General features: G+C 35.4%; 1 protein-coding gene across 2 annotated transcripts in view; it reads right to left on the minus strand.

Annotated features, from left to right (window-relative positions):
- The window catches only part of plxna3 (plexin A3), a 202,152-nt gene that overhangs the window by 110,970 nt on the left and 69,802 nt on the right, over nucleotides 1-21,380 (minus strand). For both annotated transcript variants that reach the window (XM_048210619.1, XM_048210621.1), the window contains exon 4: nucleotides 8,856-8,996. In XM_048210619.1, coding sequence (XP_048066576.1) covers nucleotides 8,856-8,996 — 141 coding nt within the window. The remainder of the gene's footprint in view (nucleotides 1-8,855; nucleotides 8,997-21,380) is intronic.

Below are 21,380 nucleotides of genomic sequence, written 5' to 3' on the forward strand. Positions count from 1 at the left end.
AGTAGTTACAGCAGTTCTCAACACATGCCTTCATTCAAACCTCTCCTCATCCTCATCTGAACCATACAAACAAGTTCAGCTGCTTGTAAACACTCAAACATTCAGGCTTTTCCTCACAGAACAGCACAGCGGAGAGGAGAGGGTGTAATGCAGCCGAACGGCAGAGCATCAGCACTGTCAACTCATGCAGAGGAAAGAAAGTCAGCACAGGGGAAACTCATAAAAGAACGGCATGTCCAGGGGACAGTAATATAAGTGCTGCAGATGCGAAGATTCGCACGGGAGAAACACCCTCGACAAACAGGACAAGCGTATTAGAAAAATGAATCGGTGCATCCCTGCTCCCCAAAAACACCAGCTTATATAAATGATGATGGGAGTTGGAGAGAGTGGGAGGTCTAGGACTGAAATAACATGAATATATTAAATCTAAAAGAACGGTTTGTGGATCAAAGTTGGTGTGGGCTGTCGCAGTCCCAATGATTGGCTTACTTAAGGTGCAGAAAAAAGCTCAAACCCAAAAGCAGTTGTTTTTGAAAACCGCCTTTAGAAGCTCTAAAAATGCTCATTCCATAGAGTTGTAATCGCCTTTGATCGCTGGCAAGATTAGAGTTTAGAGTGAGAAAAACAAGAGCCGCTGAAAAAACACACCCACCCAAAAGGGACACGGCTCTGCTTTCAAGTGCAGAGTAGCTGATGGCTCTTCTTGTGTGTGTGTGTGTGTGTGTGTGCGTTAGTAAGTCAGGACGGGTGGGTGAGGTGTAGTCTGTTGGCCCGTGTTAATTTATTCTGCCACATAGCTATGCATAAATGCACAGGTTTATAATCCAGTACATGTATACAATCCACCATATATATATATAAACATAGGAAAGTGATTTTTTTTGTGCATGCTCAGTATATTCTGTCAGGAACGCTCCGGTTTGGACTGTCAGTGTTGATGGATGAGTACAATGTTAGATAAATGAAAGGCTTCATATCTCTTTCTCTCTCTCTTTCTCTCCAATGAAATGGCTGCATTACCGGTGCAATTCGAAGAGCAGGATGGTAAATAATGACACCGCTCTGAAAACTTGGCATTCACAGACCTTTTACTGACACACATCGGAGGGCTCGGAGTGGCAGCGGGCCATTTTGTGAGCAAATACGCTCTCTCACCTATCTGTGCACCTGCCGCAAATGAAATATTCAAATCCAGAGACTCCAGCGGTCAGTGTAGGCTATGAATTATTGACTCTTGGCGATTCATTCACATTTCTTATTTTGTGAAGCGCACAGGGCAATGTGTATCTACAAAGAGACTCTGATTGGTGGAGAAATGTTCCTTGTGGAATGAGGTAATCAGTGACGACCCTTCAGTAAACAGAGCTGGTTAAAAGGGGGAAAAAGATGTGTATAAGATGGCAACAGATCAACATTAGATGAAAAGGGGTTTCACACCCCATTAGCCATTACTACACCTGCTATTAAAGGTGCCGTAGAACGTGTTTTCAAAAGATGTAATATAAGTCTAAGGTGTCCCCTGAATGTGTCTGAAGTTTCAGCTCAAAATACCCCATAACTGCCTATTTTGGGGCATCATTAAATATGCACCGATTCAGGCTGCGGCCCCTTTAAATTCTCGTGCTCCCCGTCCCCGGAGCTCGCGACTGCCTTAAACAGCATAAACAAAGTTCACACAGCTAATACAACCCTCAAAATGGATCTTTACAAAGTGTTCGTCATGCAACATGTCTAATCGCGTAAGTATGGTATTTATTTGGATGTTTACATTTGATTCTGAATGAGTTTGATAGTGCTCCATGGCTAAAGCTAACATTACACACTGTTGGAGAGATTTATAAAGAATAAAGTTGTGTTTATGCATTATACAGACTGCAAGTGTTTAAAAAATGAAAATCTTGTCTCTGTGAATACAGTAATAACCGATGGTAACTTTAACCACATTTAACAGAACATTAGCAACATGCTAACGAAACATTTAGAAAGACAATTTACAAATATCACTAAAAATATCATGGATCATGTCAGTTATTATTGCTCCGTCTGCCATTTTTCGCTGTTGTCCTTGCTTGCTTATCTAGTCTGATGATTCAGCTATACTGACTGTCCTTGTGTAATGCCTTGAACATGGGCTGACATATGCAAATATTGGGGGCGTACATATTAATGATCCAGACTGTTATGTAACAGTCGGTGTTATGTTGCGATTCGCCTGTTCTTCGGAAGTCTTATAAACAAATGAGATTTATATAAGGAGGAGGAAACAATGGAGTTTGAGACTCACTGTATGTCATTTCCATGTACTGAACTCTTGTTATTCAACTATGCCAAGGTAAATTCAATTTTTAATTCTAGGGCACCTTTAACATCCATCTCAAGTGATCTGATTACAACTCTAAATACAAGTACAAACTACATTCAAAATAAATTTAAAGATGGTCAAGGATGCTTGATTCATAGGGAAATGAGCTAGATGGTTGGAGGAGTTCATACTAAGACACACTAAGTTCTTTTTTTTTCCTTAGAGTGAAGAACATTATAATAAATTTAAAGAACTGTTTTCCACTATAAAGAACCTTTTGTGCAATGGAAAGGTTCCATGGATGTTGAAGGTTCTTCATTGAACCATCGATGCCAACCTCTAATTTTAAGAGTGAAGTAAATAGGATCCAGTAGCGGCCTTTGCTACAGAAACGGGTCTCGCAACAGAAGTGGCCTCCATTTGCGCTCGAAAAAGAGTCCCTCCCCCCACACCAGGGGCAGAAATAACGGGTGCTTGCGGCAAAAATGCTAGCAAACTGAATACAAATGCCCCTGAAATTCAAGATATAAAGAAAAAATGAGTTGTATACCTGTATGAGTTTTTGTTTTTAATATTTATAAACAGACAGAGTCAGTGGGCAGCCATTTTTGCTGCGGCACCCAGGGAGGGATTGGGGGTTAGGTTCAGTTGTGGGTAAGAGAGCGCTGTTCATTCACTTCCCGCACCTTCTGAGACTTGAACCCACGACCTTCGGGTTACAAGTCCGACTCTCTAACAATTAGGCCGCAACTGCCCCCAAGAAGTTAATATATTATGTGACTTTCATTTTTGCTCTATTTCGCCAATGAAAATAGTCGTAGAGCCATATTGCGCATCTCTGAGCAACACAGTGGATTCTTTATGAATATGCGTTTTTGAATTAAATGGTTTAATGCATGACTCTACGACTCATTTATAAAGTCCAGTGACTTGCTTTGTCCCTGAAGGAATTAGCCGTTTTGAACAACTTGTTTGACTGAATGACTCCATGATTTGCTGCCACCTATTCCCTACACTCTCTACATTTCATTGATATATTTATATCTCCTGCTTGCGGCTGATGAAATTATACCTGCGGTCCACAAAGCTGCCAGAAAGACTGTCCGCACTGGCCCAGATGTCAATTGAACACGAAGTTATGAGATCGCTGGATAATAAGGATGACTTGTCAGAGCTTTTGCAGCACTCCATCATCGGAAAGCCAAATTCTAAACATCAAAATCGGAGTAAGTGTAAAATATTTTCTCTTGATGTAGCCTATTCGTATTTATATTAAATGACTAATTCCTATTAAATCACCTATCTAATCCTTGTTCTCTAAATTTTACTTCTTTGCTCTCAAGGCCACCTGTTCAAGGAGCAATCTGAGTGTGACGATGAATGAATGTTGATTTTGTTTACGGATAGCGATTAGATAGAATGCATTTATAAATAGATTATTAAGAGTGAAATATGAGGTTACATTGCTAAATATAACAGATAAGCAAGCAGTGGCAGTATTTTTGTCTGTTTTTGTTTTTTTTGGTTTCTTCTGAAACAAGCCTCTGAATTGCAAAGGATCCTCTGATAGGATCAACTTTAATTTCATGTTGACCAAAATGCATTCGCTGCACAGAGGACGAGGAGTTATGTGTGAATTAAAAACAGACCTGTTTTCATCTGATATCTGCTTTTCCCTCTCATAAATAGCATCATTTGACACCACGAGATGAGAAGCAATCATTTGGAGTAAGTCGTGAATGCTCAATCTCTTCAAGTAAAGCCCAGTTCAGCCTCTTGGCTTGTGTTTTCAGATTAATACGCTCCATCTATCCGTTTATGATCTCAAGCTTTTAATCAGCACGAGGCCTGATCAATCAGTTCAGGGCCATCTGAAGCTTTAACGTGAAGAACATCCCTTCAGTTCTTAACACAAATATCGATGTCTGGAGTTCAACTGCAGAGCTTTAACACATGAGTGAGTCTTTTGTGGGAGTGTGACGGTGAAAGAGGGAGACGCTATTAATCTAGTTCCACACTCGTGTTTACAGTGCCTCCCTGAAACTCTGGGAACCATCCAGAATGAAGCCAACACTCCAGCTGATGTCTTGTGCTAATGCATATGGGTGTTTCTTCAAATATAGAACTTATGTGGCAGAGAAACAAGTGCGCAGCCATCTTTAGAATCTTGTGCTTGAACTTCTGTTTTTGCGGTAGCTCTGTATATTTCTATGGCGGTGTTGTCGAAGAGTAATTAGCTGGTTAAGATGGAGAGTTAATGAAAGTTATTATGAGTATTGTAATGTTTGAAGCGGATATCTTAAATGTCAGTAGACCAGGAAGATTTTAAAACAAGGTCTTACCTTCATGCTGTGGAAATATAAACCGGTTTAATTTCTGTAGTAACAGAATCTAGCAGTAAACATGCACATCAAATGATGAAATATGCCTCTATTTATTTTTTTTATTGACCAAAACATGTCATTTCCACCAGATCTCAAATTATGTATTTTGTTAGAGGTGGAAATTACATTTTATTTAAATGGACAACTAACTAACTCACTAACTCACTAACCAACTCACTAACCAACTCACTAACTAACTCACTAACTAACTCACTAACTAACTAACTCACTAACTCACTAACTATCTATCTATCATTTCATAGCTAGCACGTTTTATACAAAATACACAATATTAAATATTTTTAATTGCATATTTTTGCATCTTTTTACCAAAGTACAGCGTTACTGAAAATAAGGCAAAATACAATTTATAAGTGTTATATATACATTATATAAAAGATTAATATGAATACTTATTAATACTAATAATATATATATATATATATATATATATATAAAACCCTTTATTTAAATAATGATAGCTTTAAAAGAATAATATTGATTGATTTGTCAGTTTGACAGTCTGTATCTGGGACAATCATAAAATAATAAATCCTATACATAAAAACTGTAACACTTAATAAGGTTCCATGTGATAACATTAGTTAAGTGCATTTGTTCAGATTAGCAAATAAGAAAAAATAAGATTTATTAAGTTCAACATTTACTAAAACATCATTAAAATCAAAACTTGTGTCTTGTAACCTGAGCTAAAAATGAATAGTTGTATTTTTTATTATCTAACATTAACAGAGATTAATAAATACTGTAACAAATGTATTGCTTTACCTGTACTCTATATATTTCTCAAAAAAAAAAATAAAGTATTGATTATTTTAAGTTAACGTTAGTTAGTGCATTAAATTATGTTACCTATTATGACCTTATTGTAAAGTGTTATCATAAAAAGTAGCAAAAAATACATACAAATTGAAAATCTGTAAGTTTTATCTTAAAAAAAGGAGTAGTTGAAAGAAGTAGTTGAAGAAACACCCATATATCTATATGCATGATATCATTACGATGATGTCATCGCACACATCATTGAGCTGCTCTACCTTCAAGCGTAACGCTGGTGAAATTAATACCGCTATCTGCATGGCTAATTCCTGCCTACACTGCTTCATGATGCCTGGAGCACGGGAACATTTTATCATGTTATTTTTCTGAATCGTACTGATAAGGATTTAAAAATACCCCTGTGCTGAGGACTGAAGCTTCGCTGAGCTCTCTTAAAGACGGTTATGTTTTCTGTGCGTCACTTCAACTAAGTCTTTCTCAAGGAAACACGCACACAAAAAAAATGGGGTCTTTCAAAAAATGCACAAAGACAACAAATTTCTTTTTGCGAGAAGAAGAAATGAGCATTGAAAAGAGAGGCTGAGGAAAGAAAGAAGAAAATGAAGAAAGAGCTACAGCTGTACTGTATAAGAGTGTCTGTACGTCTGTTCAGCTGCTGAGAAACTTCGACGTATCCTTCCTCTCCTCCGGCTGTATAATGGAGCATTATGGGAAGGGCTGTTATTCTGCTCGGCTCTGGATGGAAATGCTTCCCCACTATTTCTTATTAGGGCCAAGCAGCTGGGGCTCCCATTCAGAGTCGTGAACCGGCGGTTCGTATTCTGTTTTCCTGTCTCGCAGATGTTAAAACAACATATCTGAGATTCCGGTTCGGGTCTTAAGACAAAAGTGGTGCGCGCCCACTCCCTCCTCACAAACGTGCCTTTATTCTGTCCTCGCCGCAAATGTTTTTGCTGGCTTTATTAAATAAATTAACCGCAAATGATAAGTGATAAAAATTAAGAACAACAGTGACGTACATAACGGTCTGAGACCGAAAATTACATTTAAACTTTTAGGATTGTGGAGGAAAAAAAAGTATAAACATTATGAGATATTATTGCTTAAAGAGATATTTCAGATTGTACACTATATATAGCTCACCAATCTGAAGTAAATGAGCAACACTGATCATGTGAACTCTTTTATTTATTTTTAAATTCAGCTTTTCATTGAAATTGTTATGCTGATCATACGATTAGTAATGATTCTTTTTTTATTAAATTAGGAACTGTTTCACGACTAGTCTCTTTTAAACTTTTACACCCCATAGAGATTATTAATAAATCATGCACAACATATTGGTGAACACACAAGTATACACTACCGTTTAAAGATTTGTGGTCTTTTCTTATGTTTCTTATGCTTATCAAAGCTGCATTTATTTGATCAAAATTACAGTAAACACAGTAATAGTAATTTTAAAATATTACAGGTTATGATAACTCTTTTCTATTTGAAAATGTCATTTATTCCTGTGTCTTCAGTGTCACATGATCAGAATGATTCAGAAATCATTCTAATATGCTGATTTACTACTCAAGAAATTTTTCTTATTATTATCATCAATGTTGAAAACAATTGTGCTGCTTAAAAGATGTTGTGGAAACCTCTTTTTTTTTAGGATTCTTTGATGAATAGAAATTTTTAGTAGCATTTTTAAATGTCTTTACGGTGACTTTTGATCAATTTAATGCATTCTTGCTGCATAAAAGTAATAATTTCTTTAAAAAAACCTTTTTAACGGTAGTATATATATATATATATATATATATATATATATATATATATATATATATATATATATATATATATATATATATATATATATATATATATATATATATATATATATATATATATATCCTGAAAAAAATAAATAAAAAAATTATACACAAATATTTTGTACAATTGTAAACAATAAATGTTTCTTGAGCAGCAAATTGACATATTAGAATGATTTCTTAAGGATCATGTGACACTGAAGACTGGAGTAAAATTCAGCTTTGCCAACACAAGAATAAATTACATTTTAAAAGTCATTTTAAATTGTAATAATATTTCACAATATTACTGTTTTTACTGTATTTTTAATTAAGTAAATGCACCGATGGTGAGCAGACGAAACTTCTTTTAAAAAAAATTAAAAATCTTACCGATCCCAAACTTTTGAGCGGTGGTGTATATATATACACAGTACAGTTCAAAAGTTTGGAACCACTAAGATTTTTAATGTTTTTAAAAGAAGTTTTGTCTGCTCACCAAGGCTACATTTATTTAATTAAAAATACAGTAAAAAATAGTAATATTGTGAAATATTATTACAATTTAAAATAACTGTTTTCTATTTGAATATATTTGACAAAGTAATTTATTCCTGTGATGCAAAGCTGAATTTTCAGTCTTCAGTGTCACATGATCCTTCAGAAATCATTCTAATATGCTGATTTGCTGCTCAATAAACATTTCTGATTATTTTCAATGTTGAAAACAGTTGTGCACTTTTTTTTTCAGGATTCCTTGATGAATAGAAAGTTCAAAAGAACAGCATTTGTCTGAAATACAAAGCTTCTGTAGCATTATACACTACCGTTCAAAAGTTTGGGGTCAGTAAGAATTTTTATTTTTATTTTTTTGAAAAGAAATTAAAGAAATGAATACTTTTTATTCAGCAAGGATGCATTAAATCAATCAAAAGTGGCAGTAAAGACATTTATAATGTAACAAAAGATTAGATTTCAGATAAACACTGTTCTTTTGAACTTTCTATTCATCAAATAATCCTGAAAAAAAATATTGTACACAAATATTTTGTACAATTGTACACATTAAATGTTTCTTGAGCAGCAGATCAGCATATTAGAATGATTTCTGAAGGATCATGTGACACTGAAGACTGGAGTAACGATGCTGAAAATTCAGCTTTGCATCACAGGAATAAATTACTTTGTGAAATATATTCAAATAGAAAACAGTTATTTTAAATTGTAATAATATTTCACAATATTACTGTTTTTACTGCATTTTTAATTAAATAAATGTAGTCTTGGTGAGCAGACGAAACTTCTTTTAAAAACAATAAAAATCTTAGTGGTTCCAAACTTTTGAACTGTACTATATATATATATATATATATATATATATATATATATATATATATATATATATATATATATATATATAATAATCATCTGTTTTGGCTGATTTTGACCTTTTTTTATATTCAATCGCAAAGCTCAAAGAATTACCAGTCTCTACTGGTACTAGTCGTTCTTAATCAGAATCAGAATCGTTCACATTCAGAATCATTCTCAAATGAATCTCACCTGCTTGTCACTCAGCAGATAGATGTACTGATAATCTGGACTGAACACCATGTCGCGTAGAATCGGGCTTCCCTCCACGACGGTGACGGTCTCGTACAGCAGAGCGGTCTCAGAAGGCGGCGGTATACCATCCACTCGAATCTGAAAAGAAAAAGAAGTTTTGATTAACTCAACATGGATTTAAAACTGACCTTTACATTCGTAATAGACATTTCAGGTCTTATTGTGACAAATTTTCTCATAGTATACATTGTAGCATCACCTCTTTTCTCACAGTGTCAGAAACCAGTTTCATAAAGAATTGGGTCTCTCTAAACCCCTCCTCTCCGAGAGCCTACTCTGCTCTGATTGGTCAGGTGACCCAGTGTGTTGTTATTGGTCTAATGCTACCAGAGCGTGTCGAAACAAAACGTCCACTACCATATCTGAATTTCAGCTCTGGAGGCTTCCTCGGCACTTGATGCACAGTGATATGAACAGTAATGATGGCATCAGTTTCACCATATCAATCTGAGCGCGAGCCCTTAACCTTTGGAAGTGCATGCAAAGTGGACTTTCACAGTGCAGAAAACAGCTTCTTCTTGACATGTTGACAACACAAACCAAACTCTTCCAGGCCTCAACTATAACTGCAGTGTTTTAGGCCAGATTAAAATATTTGTGGTTCGCGAGCAGCCATTGATGACCATAGAATGACATTATGCAAACCTATGTATGTGTGCGCAGTAAGACTGGGATTACTGACGACTCGTTTCAGGCAGATCAGAATTGGTTATTTTTTCAATAACTTAATTTATAGTGACCTTTGATCTTTGAAACGTTGCAGGACATTTACATTCACAAACAGCTGTATTACACACTACATGAAAAATAATATTTGAAAAAGCATAATAGGCGCACTTTAAATTCCAGGTATTTTACTGTAATTTTACTGCTCACGGTGTTTCAGGTTGGTGGTATATCATCACTTACACATCTCCGATTATTACTGACACATGCAGTATTATAATTGTCCTCATGAATGCAGAATTCTCCAGCTGACCTAGAAAACGAACACAGAACTTCGAGCGAATGCAGGCCGAGATTACAGCATCTGATCAGATGCACGATAAAAATCAATTACATTTTAACAACACACACACACACTCGAACCCCCGCTGCCTCATCATTAGCGACTCCTCTGTTTCCTCACACTGATAATTAGTGTAGTTGAGCTTGCTGGGTAAAAAGCGAGCTCTAAATATGTCAAATTCAAAACATCTTTGAAGTGACGACTGAGGGAAAAAAAAACACTGAGCGCGGCTGACAACCGCATTTAAAGTCAGAGAGCTCACCTATTTCCCTACCCGCTCACGGCGCCCGCGAAACGTCAGCGCGCGCCTCTGTCCTAATCAATTCTGACGGCAATGTGATAGGAGATTGAAATAAGGCTGTAAGTAAACTAAATTCCCACAGAAAAGGTACGAAATGCCATTTGGGAAACGGCAGAGAGATCAAATTGACGAGAAGAGGAAGCAAAAGAAGGTGCGAGGCAGAAAAAAAACACCCGAAGCAGATGCACTGGCAGCGGTCTTGGGCCGTCTCCTAAATATCTGGGTCGGTCTGAAGTGACAAACATCGTTAGTCTGTTAATTAGCTGCCTCCTCATTGCAGCAGTTGCAGTAATTAGGGTTGACAAGGTGGCATCAATTAGTCGAAGGCTGCCATATTGGGTGTCACATACTGCCGGCCAAGTCAGAGCCCACGTCTCCCCGGGCAGCAGGACAGAAGGCCTAGAAACATGACGGACTCTCTGTCTGCGATTCGTCAATTCATGCGCCACCAGCTGTAGTGTCGCATTTCGCAGCCTACAGAGTTCCTTTGCTCTGCGTCGTTTAAACGAATCGGTTTGATGCCAACCGCCGGCATTTGCGACGCCCCTGCGGAATCAGATCAATCCGCGAAGTAGATTCCAATCAGCTTCACTGCAAAAACAGAAACGTTGTGTATCGTTCACAATTTCTATAAACTCAAATACACTTAAAGGTGCGTAGAACGTCTTTTTAAAAGATGTAATATAAGTCTAAGGTGTCCCCTGAATGTGTCTGTGAAGTTTCAGTTCAAAATACCCCATAGATTTTTTTTTTATTCAGTTTTTTAACTGCCTATTTTGGGGTATCATTAAATATGCGGCGATTCAGGCTGCGGCCCCTTTAAATCTCACGCTCCCCGTCCCCGAGCTCGCGCTTGCCTTAAACAGCATAAACAAAGTTCACACAGCTAATATAACCCTCAAAATGGATCTTTACAAAGTGTTCGTCATGCAGCATGTCTAATCGCGTAAGTACAGTGTTTATTTGGATGTTTACATTTGATTCTGAATGAGTTTGATGGTGCTCCGTGGCTAAAGCTAACATTACACACTGTTGGAGAGATTTATAAAGAATGAAGTTGTGTTTATGAATTATACAGACTGCAAGTGTTTAAAAAATGAGAAAAAAAACAGTCTTGTCTCAGTGAATACAGTAAGAAACGATGGTAACTTTAACCACATTTAACAGTACATTAGCAACATGCTAACGAAACATTTAGAAAGACAATTTACAAATATCACTAAAAATATCATGTAATCATGGATCATGTCAGTTATTATTGCTCCATCTGCCATTTTTCACTATTGTTCTTGCTTACCTAGTCTGACGATTCAGCTGTGCACAGATCCAGACGTTAATACTGGCTGCCCTTGTGTAATGCCTTGAACATGAGCTGGCATATGCAAATATTGGGGTCATACATATTAATGATCTCGACTGTTACGTAACAGTCGGTGTTATGTTGAGATTCGCCTGTTCTTCGGAGGTCTTTTAAACAAATGAGATTTACATAAGAAGAAGGAAACAATGGAGTTTGAGACTCACTGTATGTCATTTCCATGTACTGAACTCTTGTTATTTAAGTATGCCGAGGTAAATTAAATTTTTAATTCTAGGGCACCTTTAAAGGGACAGTTCACCCAATAATAAAAAATCATACGTCATTTACTCAACCTCATGTCAACCTATATGACTTTCTTTCTTCTGTGAAACACAAAAAAAAAAAAAAAAAGATGAAAGTCAGTGGGGCCCGTGAGGGAAATTTCCGTAAGCCAGGAAAACGTGGACGGAATCGCGGAATCCAGTCATAAAAAGGGAATTTACTGTATAATGCCGAATGTAACAATTTTTGATGAATAAATAAAAAGTAGGCTAATACACTTAAATCAAATCACGATATAGACTAGTGTCTGTGAATATTAAACCACAAAAGACTATTTAAATATGAATCCTGCATTTTGTGTGTCTCTGTGTGAATGAATGGCGCAGACGAGCGGTTTCATTTACTACACACACAAGCACGCGTGACGCTCGTAGTGTTTTCAGCCTCACTATATGAGGACATGAATGTATGAACTTCATCTCCAGAGCCGCTCAGAGCATTTTACCATTTAACTTGAGAAAAACTTTCGTCATATCATAAACGCAAAGAAATTTACGGCAACCAGTCAAAATAGTCTATGTTTTAAAAAAGTTTGGTTTAAATTGAAGAGTGACAGAAATATGTTACTGTTGTACAGTGGAATTTACATCACAGAATTTCTGGGGGGAAAAAACTAAACATTTTATAGAAATTAATTTTTTAAATAATAATAAAATTTGTTGTTTTATAAGTTCAATTAATTAGACATTATTTTTGATTATTAAAATTTAAATTAAACCAATAAAATGGAATCCAGACAACTTAAAACAGAAAACACAGAATTTGGTAAAAATAAAATGGAATTTGAGAAAAAAAAAAGTATTACATAAGACCTAAAACATGTATTTTTTGTTAAACTTTTCATAAATTGTTGTTAAATTGTATAAGTTTCATGATTTCAATTAATTAAACATGCTTTTTGATTACTACAATTTAATTCAACTATTAAAATGGAAAAAAACAAAATAGAAAAAAAAACAGAATCCAGAAAAATAAAAATGGGTAAAAAAAATAAAACGTATTTCATAGGCCCTAACTGACTTTCAATGTAAGGACAAAAACCCTCACAATTTTTCCAAAATGTTAACATTAAAGTCATACAGGTTCACATTTATGAAATAGAAAAACACAACGTAACCCAAATTTAGGACGGGTTTAAATAACACAGGCTCACTGTCTGGTACAGCTGACTTAAAATACGCTGACAATCTGACAGAAAGCAGAGACTTGCGCTTCATTTATGGAACAGCTACGTCGGTCAGACCATCTGTGGGTACACTCTATGTGAATCAAATCCAGATGCTGAGACGATATCCTAGCAGCATCTGTGTCTGCATTTAATTTGTTTATTAGACTTCATGAAATCTTACGATCTTAAATCTCATCTAAAAAGATAATGCATTTTAATGAAAGGGATAGTTCACCCAAAAAGTCATCATTTACTCACCCTCAAGTTGTTCTAAACCTGTATAAATTTCTTTGTTCTGCTGTACACAAAGGAAGATATTTGAAAAAAAAAAACCAAGCAAATCTCGCCCCTCATTGACTACTATACTATTTTTTTCTACTATGGTAGTCAATGGGGGGGGCAAGATCTGCTTGGTTACAAACATTCTTCCAAATATCTTCCTTTGTGTACAGCAGAACTAAGGAAACATATAGGATAAAACTTTTTTTTTAAAAGCAAAGCACAATATGAATTCAAAAATCACAAAAAAAAAACCATTTGAAAACACTATCCATTCACAATGGTTACAACAGCTTTGATCACTCCAGTGTTAGCTATGCCGATAATTTCAAAATGGCCAAATATCACTTGACGGATTGGTTTAGATTAAATATGTCATAGTCAGCTAAAGAACTCTTATTTTAAACCTCAAGAGGAACAATTATCTTCTGCCACAAACTAAACAAACTTCATGCCAAGCACCAAAGCACTCTTTATGCCTAACTACAGCTTTTATCCATCCAGCACTAATGCATGGGGTGGAAATTGGAAGAGTGGAGAAACTTTTACACTGGATTAGAAGACTGAACAGCCGTAGCATTGATTGTTCTGGGGTCTGTTAGCCAAAATGATACTGAAATCCCACAGATCCTACTCTTGCTGAATGGGGACGAAAATACCAGCAGCATTCAGACTGGGTAAGCCTGCCATGTAATCAGGTGCACTTTTCTGCCTTTAAAAAAAAAAAAAAAAAAAAAAAATCCATGGTGAACTTAAATGGCTTTCAGGAGGGTGCGCTTAAGATGTGTACTCCTTTTTTTCTCTAGGCGGGGGGTCCTCGCGGAGCACTTGAGTGTTTGAAATGCAGAGTGCTTGCTCAGCCTGCCGAGAGCTGACCCCGCGACAACATCAAACAGCTCAGATGAGGGTAATTGGAATTTAGATAAATATTACCTTCCCCCCTCCGTCTCTCCGTCGCTCAAATGATGCCAGGGTAGAGGCGCCTGCCTATCCATCTATTAATTAACCTGCCATGGAGTCGTATCCCGTGCGCTGCGGTGAGGCCCGGAAGACTGACGGGTTTGATCATAGCCCAATTCTTTCCTCATCGATCACAAAGGGGGCAAAGAGAATGGGGAAATTACTATAGCTGGAGAAAATGAAAGAAGGGGTCATTTTTTTGCTCATTTGGGTGCTTGTTTTCTATCGATTCGAAGTCCTTGTGAGGCCCGGGGTTTCAAGGACTGGGTGAATGAAGCTCTTAAGTGGAGCTGGATTCATTTCCCATCTCTCTCGCTCTCATTCTCGTTCGTTCACCCTCTTCTAAACCAAACTGTACAAAAAAGATGTTCTTTTTCGTCTTTAAAAAAACTAGATTATTTCTGCAAGGACGAGAAACAACAAGAGGCTGTAGAGTAATTCTCTAAAATTCATAAACAATCAATTAAAAAAAAAAATACGATGGCTACATTTTGATAGACCACAATAGGTCTCTATTATTAGCAAATAACTGCAAATAAATGCAAAAATTTAATTTGATAAAATAAGGTCAGTTGAGCTAAAAAAATAAATAAAAAAAACTTGAAAAATCTATTTTGTAAAAGAAAAAGACTATATAAAAAAAGATATGCTTTGTAGCCAGTATAGAGTCGGATGGATGAATGGATGGATGAAGAGAGAGGGATGGATGGATGGATGGATAGATGGATGAAGAGAGGGATGAATGGATGATGGATGGATGAATGGATGGATAAAGAGAGAGGGATGGATGGATGGATGGATGAAGAGAGGGATGAATGGATGGATGGATGATGGATGGATGAATGGATGGATAAAGAGAGAGGGATGGATGGATGGATGGATGAAGAGAGGGATGAATGGATGGATGGATGATGGATGGATGAATGGATGGATAAAGAGAGGGATGGATGGATGGATGGATGGATGAATGGATGGATAAAGAGAGAGGGATGGATGGATGGATGGATGAAGAGAGGGATGAATGGATGGATGGATGATGGATGGATGAATGGATGGATAAAGAGAGAGGGATGGATGGATGGATGGATGAAGAGAGGGATGAATGGATAGATGGATGATGGATGGATGAATGGATGGATAAAGAGAGAGGGATGGATGGATGGATGGATGGATGAAGAGAGGGATGAATGGATGGATGGATGATGGATGGATGAATGGATGGATAAAGAGAGGGATGGATGGATGGATGGATGAATGGATGGATAAAGAGAGAGGGATGGATGGATGGATGGATGATGGATGGATGGATGAATGGATGGATAAAGAGAGGGATGGATGGATGGATGGATGGATGGATGGAGAGAGAGGGATGAATGGATGGATGGATGAAGAGAGAGGGATGGATGGATGGATGAAGAGAGAGGGATGAATGGATGGATGGATGAATGGATGATAAAGAGAGAGGGATGGATGGATGGATGGATAGATGAAGAAGAGGGATGAATGGATGGATGGATGAATGGATGATAAAGAGAGAGGGATGAATGGATGGATAGATGGATGGGTGGATGGAGAGAGAGGGGTGGATGGAGAGAGAGGGATGGATGGATGGATGGATGGATGGATGGGAGGGATGGATGGATGGATGGATGGATGGAGGGATGGATGGATGGATGGAGGGATGGATGGATGGATGAATGATGGAGAGAGAGAGGGATGAATGGATGGATGGATAAAGAGAGAGGGATGGATGGATGATGAATGAATGGATGGATGGATAAAGAGTGAGGGATGGATGGATGAATGAATGAAGGAATGAATGAATAATGCATTGAGAGAGAGAAGGATGATGGATGGATAGGGGAGAGAGGGATAGAGAGGGGGGGATGATGGATGAATAAAAAACAACTGATATCAATAACATTGTATTATTTAATATTTTCCCTGCATTTTAAATGAGTAAATAATAATAATAATAATAATAATATTAATAATATATTAATAAAAGTTAAATAATTTGGATTCAATCTAGTATACTTTTTTTTAAATAAATAATTGAGTAGAATTGTGTTAATATTGGTAAAATAATAAATAAATATTTGACAAACCAATTATCAGTATGTCTCCATACAGTATGTAACAAAACTGAAATATCTATAGAGGAAAAACTCTGACATTGAACCACAGTCAAAATCATGATATTTAAAAATTAAGTAAATAAGTACAATATATTTATATAGCACATTTAAAGACAGATGTCAACAAGTATTTCCCAATTTAAAAAAACAACAACATAAAAACAATAATTAAACAAAAGCATGTCTAAACAGATGAGTTTTTAGCTTCTTTTTAAAAAGGTCCACAGATTTTAAATCCAAGGGAGGAGTCTTCCAAAGTTCACAGAGCTTCTACCTCAATCATAAAATCATATATAAAAAGATCAAACAGAATTTCTGAGAAGTCATAATCTTTACTATCCAGACTACAGCGCACAGCTCCCAGCCTACGCAGAATATCAGCTTTAAAACTGAAAATGCAATTGAACAGGGAGAGGGGAAAAATGTACAATTTAAAAGACAACAACCGACGTGTGTATGAATGAACGAGACACGTCGAGGGTGTGAGAGACGCTGCTGACTAACACCACTGACATACGAGGAGGAGCTTCATTTACCGCTCACATCAAAGAGTGCGAAGACAGAAGAAAAAGAGTGAGAGAAGAAAGTGAAAGACACGACAGAGTGCTAGAGGAGTGATAGATCACAGGATAAAATTGGATTTTGTAGGCAAAAAAAACCCCTCTGAAAACTCAATCACTTTGTATTGACAACACAGAACAATCCCAGCTATGGATTTATCCTCGTAAAACACAGTCTTTCGCAAACACACACACTCTCCATAATCAACAAAACTAACTGACCAGCAAATAAATAAGCAAGCTGGAAAACTCCCATGTAAAGCAGGTAAACATCAGTTTGTTGATAATGGCACAAGCTGTTAACATGTGGTCTTATTTAAAATTGGATTTGATGTAATCCACAGAAGGGTTTATGTTTTTATTGGCTCGACTGAAAGATTCACAGCACAAAGTCATGTCTATTCTAAGTGAAAGCACCAGACATCCCAGTTTAATGTTACTTTGTTTTCTTTTGGACATGGAATATTATAATAGTAACAGAGTAAGAATCCAAAAGACACAACAGTAGAAGATAAACTCCTCATTTGTGCAAATACTGCACCTCTGAGAGACATTAAAAAAAAGTTATAACTAGAATTAAATTACAGTCAAAGGCGAACACTGCTTCACCTTCATGGACCCTCACTTTACATACCACAAAAACAGCATAATAATAATAATAATAATAATAATAATATTTTTGATATTTATTCATTATGTTTGTTTGTTTTTTGTGTGTGTTTTTTATTTAGATTTATTTTTAGCAATTTTTGCCTTTATTGTGATAGGATAGTATCAGGAAGCAAGGTGGGAGAGCGAGGGGGACCGCGAGCCGGGACTCGAACTCAGGTCGCCCGAAGCACAGCGGCGCTATATGTCGGGCGCGCTGACCACAAGGCTATCGCCGCCGACCATTATGTTTGTTTTTATAATAAATAAGCAATATATAGTATAATAAATTAATAAAAGTTAATTATATTTTATTATAGAACAAGAATAATAAAAAAAATATCAAAAACACTTATTGATTATATTACTAAAAAATAATAAATATAAATACATTGTAATAATAATAGTAAATGCATATGATATTTATTTAAAAATGTTGTTTTTATAATAAAATAATGAATAATAATAAGATTAATAGCAAAACAGCAAAATAATAATATTTGATATTCATTCATTGTTTGTTTTTATAATAAATTAGCAATATATAACAAATTAAAAAGTTAATTATTTTTAATAATAGAACAATAATAAAAAAATATCAAAACATTTATTAATTATAGCATTATTAAAAATAATAAATATACATGGATGATAATAGTAAATGCATTTGATACTTATTTAATAATGTTTTTATAATAAAATAATTAAGAATAATAAGAACAGCAGCAAAACAACAACAGTTACCATTATTAGTACAAAAAAAAAAAAAATCAATCAATAAATAAAGTGAGATGCAAGCTTAATTTCTGTCATCAGCAAATGTTGTTCATATGACTTCATATGAGAATTAATGAATTCGGAATTGCATACTAGAACTACTCTTACCATTTCTGCTATAGAAACATATGGTAAAAATAGTAAGAGTAGGATGCTAGTATGTGGTTCTGAATTCAGCAACTTGAGTGATTCAGTGATTCATTCTTGAATCAGATTGATCTTATTCATAGCTACGTTTTTTGTACTTTTGTATCCTTAAGGTGTTCAACATTTCTCCTCTTGTGTTTATTGGAAGAAAGAAAGTCATACGTTTGGGGTTTTATTTTTGGGTGTACTGTTCCTTTTAGATGTGATAAAAGGAAAGCATTTTAACTTTAAAATGAATATCATCACCTTTAAGCTCTTCCACCTTCAACTAAACACCACTTCCACTAGACACTGCTGTTCCCAGTGAACTGTCGTTCTGCACTGCCCTCGGCGACTCTTAAAAGGGATTACGGAGGTACACGAGATCTATTTTTCACTCCCATGTCAAGAGAGGCATGATGGGATATTATGCTGATGCTTTTACATTACATCCGCCCCATCTTCAACCTCTTCGGGTTCATTCTAGTCTTTAAAGAGGGTCTCCAATTCTGCGACGAGCCAGATCTATTTTACATGAGCACCCCAGTAATGAAAAAAGCCCTCCACTGTCTCAGAAAATGAGGTCAAAATCCTCAAGCTGCAAATTCATCCTCTTAGGAGAATGAAGGAGACAAAAGCGTTGCACCCCTGGAACTGAACAAAGGGTCTGTAATTCAATTAGAGTCCTTATCCCGTTTCCTCAGATCCGTCCGCGTGCGGAGACGGGCCTCGCTGACGGAGTTTACGCCATCAACACCTGCTTTGTCTCACTTTACCCTAACAAATACGACCAACTAAACCATCAACACTCTCTTCCTCTACGGCTGCTGGCACTTTCTACCGCATTCCGTGACCTTTGACCTGGCCCGACCTCTGAATTCTAGTGTCATGAAGTGTCTGCGCATGGTTTGGTTTTAAAGGCCACATGATCCAGAGCTTTCAGACATGCCTGGAGAAAGGCATTATGGGTAAAGAAAGCTGTGGTGTGGGAAACTAAGTCTTGTGTGGTATGACTGCACGTCCTCTGATGCCCTTCACCCTCCACCAGCGCCTAGTTTCTCTCAAACAGCAATTACTCAGATTCAGTCATGTATACCACCCGCTTTATAATGCCCAAATTACAAGCTCACCAGCGCTGGAATGTTTTTAACAGGAACAACCTTTCAATTATCATTTACTGTTGGTTTCGGATATCCGTACGGAGTAAATTACAGCCCACTCACCTAAAAAGACACCCACAATTTGAGGAAAATGCAATAGGATCGATGTAGCTTTAGGTGGTTTACTCATTTGTAAACTTTATTAAATGATGAACCTTAATTTATGAACAAAATAGAGAACAGCAACTAAGCAAACATGAATTTAATTTAAAAATACTCCAGGAGCGTCACACCTGTATTCATTTAAGCGGAAAATGAGAGTAAACTTTTGCTTTAAGTAAATAAAACATTAAATAATAATACTACTACTAATAATAAATTGTATTTCTTTATTTATTTTATAATTTTTATTTAATCAAAGCAAATTTTTACTCTTGTTTGGCATTTCAGTTATATATTTTTGTTTTATTTTATTATTATTAATCATTATTATTATATTTTAGTACTAGTACCATTATTATTATTAATTATTATTAATTATTATTATTATTATTATTATTATTATTATTAAAAACGACATTGTTATTAGTAGTAATTATTATTATTATTATTATTAAGTAGTAGTATATTATTAGTAGTATTAATAATAATAATAATAATAATAATAATAATAATATTTAATAACAATTTGCATTATTATCATCATCATTATCATTATTAAAAACCTAGTATTTTTATTATAGTATTTTTATTATTATTAAAAACCTATATTATTATTATTATTATTATTATTATTATTATTAAAAGTACTACAACTAAATAATAATAATAATTAGTGCTGTCAAAAAATATATCGTGATTAATCGCATCTACACACACACACGTATATATTTGACAAAAATATATCTATATCTATCTATAATATATATATATATATATATATATATATATATATATATATAATATCTATATTTATATCTATATTTATCTATATATTTTACACACACACATATATACATATTATATATATATATATATATATATATATATATATATATATATATATATATATATATATATATATATATATATATATATATATATATATATATATACACATACATACACACACACACACACACGTAAATATTTCTTAAATACATGTATGTGTGCGTATTATATATACGTAAATACACACAGTACACACATATTATGTAAATACTTATTTTGGATGCGATTTATCGCGATTAATCATTTGACAGCACTAAAAAATAAATAAAAACAATATTATGATTATTAGTTGTAGTAGCAGCAGTAGTTCGATTATTATTATGATGTATATCTACTGAGGTATATGCATTATATAGTCATTAAATATTCACTTGGCTATCTATAAAGCTTACTTGAATTTGCTGCATGAAAAAATTGATACATTGCATTGATAAGGAAAATATTTTTCTTAATAAAAATAATTTAGCTGTCTAATAGCCTGTAAGAGATATTTAATGCCAGCAAATTCACTCAGTGCCATGACAAACGTTTCATTCTGGACCCTGCATTCTTCACGTTCCTTCCCAATTATCTCTACAAAAAGGCAACAGCAAAAACAAATGGATGAATTAAAAACAAAAGGCAGAGGCAGCATCTGAAACGCTGCGATTTTGTAAATCCCTGCAGGTGCACAGGTGGGGCGTGCTGGCAGCACAAGCAGGGATTTGGGATTTGGGTTCAGGCATCTCATGGGCTGTCACACT

This window comes from Megalobrama amblycephala, linkage group LG12 (genome assembly GCF_018812025.1).
Source record: "Megalobrama amblycephala isolate DHTTF-2021 linkage group LG12, ASM1881202v1, whole genome shotgun sequence".
Classification (NCBI taxonomy): Eukaryota; Metazoa; Chordata; class Actinopteri; order Cypriniformes; family Xenocyprididae; genus Megalobrama; species Megalobrama amblycephala.